Source organism: Heteronotia binoei, unplaced genomic scaffold, assembly GCF_032191835.1.
Source record: "Heteronotia binoei isolate CCM8104 ecotype False Entrance Well unplaced genomic scaffold, APGP_CSIRO_Hbin_v1 ptg001370l, whole genome shotgun sequence".
Classification (NCBI taxonomy): domain Eukaryota; kingdom Metazoa; phylum Chordata; class Lepidosauria; order Squamata; family Gekkonidae; genus Heteronotia; species Heteronotia binoei.
In genome coordinates, this window is record NW_026800251.1 from 274,391 (window position 1) to 284,159 (window position 9,769).

At 40.0% G+C, this 9,769-nt stretch overlaps 1 protein-coding gene across 2 annotated transcripts in view; it reads right to left on the bottom strand.

Moving 5' to 3' along the window:
- Positions 1-9,208, bottom strand: part of LOC132591043 (enhancer of polycomb homolog 1-like) — a 31,618-nt gene extending 22,410 nt beyond the window's left edge. For both annotated transcript variants that reach the window (XM_060263918.1, XM_060263917.1), the window contains exons 1-3: positions 9,049-9,208; positions 383-528; positions 98-304 (exon numbers count right to left, since the gene is read on the bottom strand). In XM_060263918.1, the coding sequence (XP_060119901.1) occupies positions 98-304; positions 383-528; positions 9,049-9,148 (453 nt within the window). In that variant the 5' untranslated portion in view covers positions 9,149-9,208. The remainder of the gene's footprint in view (positions 1-97; positions 305-382; positions 529-9,048) is intronic.
- Between the last annotated feature and the right edge of the window lie 561 nt (positions 9,209-9,769).

Consider the following 9,769-nt stretch of genomic DNA (forward strand, 5'->3'; position numbering starts at 1 on the left):
CCCTAAATCTCATTTGTCTTTTTATCATGTAATGCAAGATAAACTTGCTCAATTTATCACATAGCATTCCACAATGCAAGCTTTTACAAACACTTACTTTTCGGGTCTGCATCTTTTCTGTTCGCCTTCTAAACGCAACGTAAGGATCGTTTGTGCTGGAACCATCACGCTTCTCCTGTTTCACTGCTGGGATAAGAGAGGGACCTCGACAGTTTTTCCTCTTTTTAATCCAATACTCGTATACTTCTCTAATCAATTCATCATCTTCCTTTAAGAGTAACTTGGCCTCCTGCAGGCTGACTGGCTAAAGGGAAAATGCAAATGTGTCACTTTCATATATTTACTTCCTAGAAGAATTTAAATATTTGAAATAACACCGTACCTGCTGACCACTGCCTTTTTCTAGACGATCTATCATTTCTTCGAATTGTAAAGGAGAAATGTCAATTTTTTTCTTCAGCTTATTCACAAAGGCCTCATCTTCTGAATCCAAGTCATAATCTGGCTGCTCAGCATCCAAACTAAAAGCTGATAAAGAAAAGCACACATTTATACTTTATTTTTCCAGTGTTCTGCATTAAAAGGGATATGACAAAGCAGAAGACGTTAATTCTTTTGCCTTAAAAAACCTTATATCAAGACATATCCAGCAACTGACTGCCAGCGTTACTTTAAAAACTGATCTGAAAATGAGTTCAGAGTAGCATTTTAAAAAGTTCAGCTTTGTTTCTTGCACAGAAATACAGATCCACCATAAAAGCAGTTGTGGCCAATAGTATCCACCATTGTGAACCTTTCAAGGTGACCCCTGCAAAAGAAGTTTGCAAGCCATAAATCATGGAAGCTGTAATTTGTGCAGAAACTCTAACTGATGATGTCATTATAGGGGATAGGAAAAACTTTCCCAGAATGCAAAATGCAAAGTTTTGCATAAATAATATAAAAGCTAGATCAGTTCTGTAAGTTATAAATTTTCTACATGTGGCTCCTGAGCCACAGAATGTCACTAACTTAAGGTGTAAGTGTCCTCCAACATACTTCCTCTTTTTAACTTCAGTAAGGCAGTGGTCTTGGCATCTCATGGACAGTCAATTTTGCAACTGAAATCACCCTCAAAGAACCATACAACCGCTGTTTGCCCTGTCTGCCACCTTACCGAACATGCACATTGGGGATGGGCACAAACCTGAACCCGGTCCAAAGTACAGGCTGGACTTTGCCCAGTCTGGAGTTCATGAGCCTAGGTTTGGGGAAGGCACCCCCCCCCCCAAACACTCACTGAGCTTTTCTGCTCAGTTTGGCCTGCATGTTTGGCACACTACTTTTCTGCGTGGAGTCAGGCCCTGACCCCAGCACACTCATGTCATCCGGAAGTGACACAAGCACATCACTGACATGCTTGCATCACTTCTGGGTAATGCAGGTGTGTCAGAGTGGGGACCAATACCACCCAGAAGTAATGCAAGTGTGTTGAGGGGGAGGCAAGCACTTGCATCTCTTCTGTATGACAGGGCATGCCGACACCACCTGATTCACGAGCCCAGGCTTTCCCAGTCTGTGCCCATGCCTAATATAGATACAATAACTTAACAATTAATATATAATTATAACCCTTCTGATTACCAGACTACCTCTGTGCATGTAGGTTCTCTCCACACCACTGCTGAATCTTAAGTCAGCCCTCATGTATCTGAAGTGAAGGGGGAAAACTTCCCTTCTCTGCCTTCCTGCACTCCTCAGCACGAGCCACAGCAAAACAGGTTAAGGGTGACACTACCAGGTGCACCCAGAAAGGAGCAAGGTGACTGTGGAGAAAGGGAAGTAAAACCACTGCCATCTCACCGTGGCCACTTTGCTTCCTTTCCAGCAGCTGTGCAGATGCTGGGATGTGGAGTGCAGAGGGTGTGAAGAAGAGTGTAGGGGCTGCTGGAGTAAAGGAGCCCATTACTTCCATCCTGGGCATGAAGTCTATGGCTCAGGGAGGCCTGAAGCTTAGCCATATTGCAACAACTGTTTCAAGCTGGGAACCACCTGTCAACCACAAGCTCTACCAGGTAATGAATTAATGGCCTTGCCCACTTTCCTGGAATAGGGATGGGTACCACGTTGGGGAACAGCATTCAAAGGAGCTACACGTCAAAGAGCCACATGCGGCTCCTTAGCCACTGAATGTCTCTAACTTAAGGTGTAAATGACCTCCAACATACTTCCTCTTTTTAACTTCACTATGCAAACAAACCAGCATATTATGACAGATGAAATTTTACTGTGTGTTTAGGGTAATAAATCTGAGAATACAATGCTCTCATTTTCTCACTCATTCCAATGAGGATTACTATTACTTCAAGAAGTATTCTAGATTTCCTCTTTAAAAAAACAAGAGGGGGAAATGCATGAACCAATGTGGTATAACTGACCCCAACATGATTCAGAAATGCATGAAATGCATCAGTAAAAAAATGCTGTGAGGGGTTTTTTATATGCCGCTAGTGCATCATTCAAGAGCCCTGTGGCGCAGAGTGTTAAAGCTGCAGTACTGCAGTCGGAGCCCTCTGCTCACGACCTGAGTTCGATCCCAGCAGAAGCTGGTTCAGGTAGCCGGCTCCAGGTTGACTCAGCCTTCCATCCTTCCAAGGTCGGTAAAATGAGTACCCAGCTTGCTGGGGGGAAAGTGTAGACGACTGGGGAAGGCAACGGCAAACCATCCCGTAAAAAGTTCACCAACACCAACAAAGAAATTATAACCATTGCAGTAATAATCTGATTAACAAACTGTATGGAGAGGGCAAATTCCCTCCCCTCCCCCCCAGCCCCTATTATTTGCTTCTTACTATGGGCCTCAAAGTAGTTATAGGTCACCTAAGCAACCTATACTGGCATCTGAGATCTCACAGAATAGTCTTTTCAGGATCTCAGTGATGATAACTTTTTATTCATTCACTCCACTATGAATTTTTCTGTAAACTTTAAAGTTACTCCAGGTTTGCAGAAACCTATCCTTCCCCCCCCCCCCCCGCCCCAAACACTGAATTGTTTGATCTACCAGGAGAGGGCAAATGTTGGGAGATTCAAGAGAACTCATGAAGGTTAGGAATAGAGCATCATCCCCCACACATGGTTTTCCTCCTCACAGTCTCCACTTGCCCCTGCTTTGGCTTTCCCCCATGTTACTGGTGCCCATTTCTCCCCCACCCATTTTTTTCACTGGTCACTGTTTTCCCTTCTGCCCCTCCTCCCTGTGGCCTCTCCCTGCTCCAAAGTTGCTGATGCAAAATCTTGAAACTGAAAACACAGTAGATGCTTTGGGCTTCCCTATCAGCTGGAGGGGGGTCAGAGTAGCTACACATCTACACAATGCTTCAGCCATAGCCCCAGCCCCTTCATCATCACCTCCCAGCCCCGCTAATAGCTGTACTATTTCCCTACCCCTCAACAAAACCCCATGGTGGAGGCTGGGGTATTCTCAGGGACCCAATCGCACGAGAAGCAACTGGTTGATGCTGTTTTGGATTCCTACAGTAAGTAAAATGTCACCTAAATGTCCTTTCCTCCCTTTTCAAGATTTTAAGCTTTCCCAATCCCCCTTCTCCATTTTCTTCCAGGTACATAGAACATCTGCCCAATTCTCAAGTGGGCCCACTGAACATACTTTTTAGTCTGTATGCTAGTGTCAGGTAGGGAATGAGATATATTATGAGTGCAAGCAAATCCAGGATTATGAAGATTTGATATAAACATGAGAAATATTGAGTAGTAAGAAAACAATGAAGTTTGCTATAGTTGCTTTCCGCATCGGAACCAACAGCTATGGGAAGGAAACGAGTTTTACATGTGCTGAATCAAGTGTTCAACTTTAAAAAACAAACATCCTCAACAGAGAAAACCCATTTTTTAAAATAGTATTTGATAAGCTAATTAGACGTACATAAATATCTAACTATGAAAATTAGAAAGTTATATTTTTAAAAAGACAGTAATGCTCAACTTCAAACTAAAATCAAATCAGTAATATGCACACAAATATCTTCTACAGCTTATTTCTATTGGTTTCTTGGAATAATCTGTGACAAATTTATGGACTACTGATTTGTTTTAATTCAAAAAGGAAGCAGGTAGTAGAAATTAGGGTGGATAAGAGAATCAATGGGTTTTTTTAAAATGGATTTTAAAATTTAAATCATATTTTTAAAAAATAAAATGCTTCCTGAGGAAAAATTCATTTAAAGATTGTTTTCTATTTAAGATACAGTATAGTCCAAAAGTTATTTATCATTAAATAGGAATTAGTTTATCATTAAATTGGTATTAATTATGTAGCATAAGGCTGTATATTCGTGCAACATTTACATTTTTTGGTAAATGAATTCCATTAATCTATTCACAATGTCATGCTCTTCCAGAGGTTTCCATAAGATTGGACAGTTTTTCTATCTAGAAGATATCATCACGGATGCTTGGTTTTACAGTTCTCAAAACTGAATTTGCATCTGCAGAGATCACATGCCTCTTCTTCACATCAACCAATATAAACATACAAAGTTAAGAAACCCCAGTCCTATTGGTCCTCTGCAAATCTATGCACACCAAATCAACCCCTTAACTCGTAAGTGCTAAGTTCAAGAAGCTCAATGAATATATTTGGATGAAATGGGTCTGGATAAGGAGAAGATGTTAAGAGCTAAGTGTAAGGAGGGAGGGGCAAGCAGTACAAATGACACTGAAAATTTATAAGCAGAATACTCCATACATCTTGAGATCTTTATAAGTGTTATCCTCACGAAAGTGTAAGCAAATACTAGAATACATATGCTATATAATGTTATTGTTTTAGTTAAATAAAATAATGTAAATGCTTATTGTTAATTATTATTTTTCTCCTTCCAAATAAAGTACAGCAGAAAAGTTGTCTAAATTTGAATAATTATCCTATTAAACTCAAAACAGTTCACCATGCAGTAATTTCATAATTATTTATGTAACTAAAACTAACCTGAAAGGCCATTATACTAAAATGAAACTTCCATCTGGGTAAGTAAATATTAAGGCCAAGAATTAGCCTTCATGTAGAAAAACCATGATTTAAAATAACTTGATCTAAATCAAATCCACCCTGGTATAAATAAATCAACATTTTTCACAATGAAGACTAGTAAACCATAGAACCTGAAGAATAGCTGACCCCTATTTATAGTTTAGCTGGAATCTGGGACAGGAGCTGCCAAGTTGTTTGCTATGAACATCAAGTTTTCAGAATGTTAATACCTCACACAATCTATGAAGAGTTCCAAAAGCATCTCTTAGAACTGAGTGAAGGGTCAACAAGCTGGCGGAAGAGATTTAACTGGAGATAGTGCAAAGTGATGTGTATAGGGAGAAAGAGGAAACCCTTATTTAATTGATACAGTGTTGGATTCTAACTTGCTAGGAAAGACCTTTGGGACTTAGAAGAATTTTTAGTCTGCTATGGCAGTACAAGAGCCAGGTTAAAGTTAGATTTTCTTATAAACCGGCAAGTATTCTAACGTCTGGGTAAACAATGGAAAATCACCCCGTAAAAAGTCTGCCAGGAAAACCTCGAAATGCAATGTCACCCCAGAGTCGGAAACGACTGGTGCTTGCACAGGGGACTACCTTTTAAAATTATTATTATTCTAATGTCATTATATACATTCTTGCCTCCTTGATCTTACTTTGCAGGAAGCTGCTGTAGTTTAGGGTTTTACCAATAGAACTCAACATTCAGGGGAGATTCTGTTATTAAAGCACATCTTCTCTATATAGTGGGTCTTACAGTGAAACATTTGTACTTTGAACTGTGCCCAGAATAGTAAGACTGTATTTGTCATAAAGTGCAAAAGTTATAGGCTTCCAATGGCCTGTCTCCAATGGATCTCGGCCACAGTCTTCTGTACCAGCTGTAGCTTATGAACACTCAAAAGCAGTTGCACGTACATATTATTGTAACATGGTAACTGCAGCAATGTCCTTTAGGAAGGGTTGCAAAGGGTACAAGAGGTAAAACTAACACAACCTCCTGGTTGAAAGCAGTTCCAGGCAACACAACTGATCTTTCAGGTATATCTGAAGGCATCCATTAGGTACCACTACATTTTATATATAATAATGTTAAGGTGGTACCATGCTGTTTGCTTATATTTACTTAAATGATACAGTGAGGATACCTTTCACTCTGTCAAGTACATTCTTTGGGGCCAGATGCTATGAAAGATTATGCTGTGCTATGCAAGGCTGTATCAAATATGCATCTTGATATACCAGTCAAATCCTTGCTACTTTGCAGCACAGACCTCTCTCCCCTTCAAATACTCCATTCTGCATTTGCTTTCTCTTTTCTATTTATATGCAAAATAGCTTGCCCCAGGAAGTGTCTTTTGTTGGCCTAAGAGCAGGGAGAAGAAAAACACTACTGCAAATGCCCAATCTCTACTCCACAGGCTTTCTCACATAGTTACTTAGAGTGTTTTCATCAGCAAAGCAATGGAAGGCACAGCTAGAGATGTGAAGGCCCGGACATCCTCCCCCCAACACACCTTTTTCAATTTTTCTACAGGGAAATATGGGGGAGAACTCCTACAAAATATTTTCTCTTTTAGAATAAGAAAAATGCTTTTAAAGACAAGCTCGCTGATGTCAAACAGCTCTTAAATTCAAGATGCATTTCTGCACCTAGAATCTTTATGAGGGGAAGCAAGCAAGGCTATGAGGATATCTGATCTTTATGAGGGGGAAGGCATGCAAGTATGTCACTGCTTTTCAGCATTGTTGTCCTTTTGACCTGGTTGACTTTTTCACCTCTTCAGCAAACGACTGTGACAAATATACCCACAAAGTAGCTTACTGCCCTAGCCTGCTGGAGGGAAAAAAGATTATAAGAAGGTAGGGCAGAAAATGCATCAGAGCCTCGGAGGAAAACACTGAAAGTTTCATTAGAACAGAAGTCTCTAACCAGATACCAAAAATTAACTTACATATGCTAATATGGCAAGCTAACGCATCCAATGCTATTTTTCTCTCAAGTACTGGATATACTTGCAATTTTGCTTATACAAAACTAAGGCATTTATAATTTTTTAATTCCATAAATATTAAGTTTTAAATAATGCATTTTATGTTAAAGCCATAAATTAGTTTAGATTTGATAGAATGGTTAAGCACTGCAAATATTTCATGTTTTCCTCAAAATTTCTGAACACACTTTATTTCCCCTCAAAATAGCTTCAACATTTCTGAATATTTCACATCTCTAGGTGTCTCCTAGTTCTATGACTTGTCATTACATTTTATTCCCATGTATTTTCAGGTTCATGTTCCACACAGATAATCACCTACTCCATTCCCTTTTCGTCACCAATTCTGCATCCATTTTTTTTGGGGGGGGGGAGGGGGGTTGTTTCCCATTCTTACTGGTCTGGCCAATATCTACTGCTATCTAAAGAACAATGGTTTACCACATCCCCTGTAAAAGCCACGTATATAACATAGTATTTCATTTAAAATATTTAAATCTCACCTCTATATAAAATGTATCCAAGCTTCTTTACCACACAAATTGTTAAAAAATCAACACACAACAAATCCACCCCACGATATGCAGCACTCATAGCAATATCCTTAATTATTATTAATCCCTCCAAATTGCCTTGTAAAACTGATATTTGAAGATATATAATTAAAACAATAATTTCATCCAGGAGAAATCCGAACTTTTGGACCACTGTGGTGAACTCTATAACAGGGGTGTCAAACTTATGGCCCATGTGATGCAACCGGCCCACCAAGGCTTTAATCAGGCCTGTGCCCCCCCCCCCCCCACTCTTCACCCTTTGTAGCTCCAAGGCTGCCAAAGTTCCCAGCTCCTTCTGCCTTGTCTTTGCCTGATTCAGCAGGAAACTTCTGGGCTTGCAAAGAAAATGCAGAATGAATATTCCACGAAGGTCTCTGGGCCCAGACAGACTACTCTGGGTGTAGGCTATCTGGGCCAGAGACCTTAATGGAAAATCCATTCTGCGTTTTCCTTGAAACTTTGTCTGTGCTGTATTTTAATGGAGTGGAGTTTAAGTAGTTTCACTTTCCAGCATCTGTGTGGCCAGTGGAAGTTGTTGCTTGCTGGAGTTGTCTCCTTGAAAATAAAAGTTGATGCTTTGAGCAAGCGTGCCTCTGCCGAACGGACCTGAGAACTTCTGCCTAGTGAGTACTCTAACCTGGGAAACCACAGCCACAGGGGGATATTACATTGGAGTCACCTCCAATCTGAGCAGACCAGGGTGTGCATGTGGAGAAGCTTGCAATGCCCAGCCATTGCATGTTTTCCTAGGTTCAGAGCATTATATATAGTTTATATTTTCAGTTTCTGCTGTGATCCTTGTGCTTCTTGATGTTTTATTTTAAAAATTCATTGCCAAATCCCACTATTGCCACCTTTCCATTTTAAACAAAGTATCACAGAGTTTTAAGCTTGTTTGTATTTTAAAAGAAAAAACTGTTAATAGTGTTTGTATCCTTTATAAAGTTTATATCTCTGCTTCCTGGCATCTCTGCTTTATGGCACACATAGCCTGGTCCCATGAAGTCCCATTTGTGTCAAATCTGGCCCTCATGAGTTTAACACCCCTGCATAGTATCATAAAGAGCACCATGAAGTTCTAGGTGCTATCAGAGAACTGCTGCTTTTTGGTTTTTTCAAGCTACAATTAGGGGTGTGTGCTTGGTATATACTGAGCTGAATACATATCTGAAAAATACCTGATCAACCAAATCAATTAAAGAATCTGATCCTGCTACCAAAGCAGCAGTGACCGAATAAAAGATGAAATTATTCAGCTCTTATTTGGGTGCTGTTAGAAAGCATTTAGAGAGATTATGGTCTCTTAAATGCCTCCTGAACTCACTGAGTCACAGTGCAGCAGCAACGCAACTCAGCAAGTGAACACAGAAGGCATTTAAAGTTTAGAATAAGTCAGTTGGTTTCTACAGGGCCTAAACACAGTCACTAAATATTCAGTCATTTAAAAATATATATATACTCACGCTGTATGTGAATAAGCTGCTTTGGCATCTTAAATTCTCCAGGATATATAGATTCATAATAAGCAATATTACTTTCTGCCTCTGGGACTGGTATGACCATATTATCCCTCTTCTCTCCATATACCTGCTGTGCTGAAATAGCCCGCTGGAGATGGTGTTCCTAGAATTTAAGGGGAGGGAGGAAAAAAGGAAAGTGTCAGCACTCAAAAACTATGGTTAAGAGAATATGAGCTCAGCAGAAGGGAGGATCACACATTTTGATGTTGGCTTCTTCATCCATAACTGAAATCAGCAGTCAACTGGAGTCTGAAATTCTGACTCCATGTTTCAAATACTTCCAACTATAGTCTTTCCAGTTCAGATAAGCATATTGCAACCACAGAATTTAAGGGGAGGAAGAAAAAAAGGAAAGTGTCAGCACTCAAAGTGTCAGGCAACTTAGGAAAGGGAGGTGAAAACCTAAATGGCAAGAGGGATGAAGATGGATGGGCACGCAGGACACAGGAGTACAAGAGTTTATACTTTACAGCATGCTCCCAGTCCTTCAAATTATCAAGCCAGTGTTACAACCATGCCTGCTCTGATATTGATTTCTAAGCAGCTTATAACATCACATGATGTTCTGAGGGTTCAGTGGTCTTTATTCTTGAAGCAATATTTCAAAACGTATTTCTCAGGTTCACTTATCACCTTAACTCATGCAGTCTCAATCATATGCTGC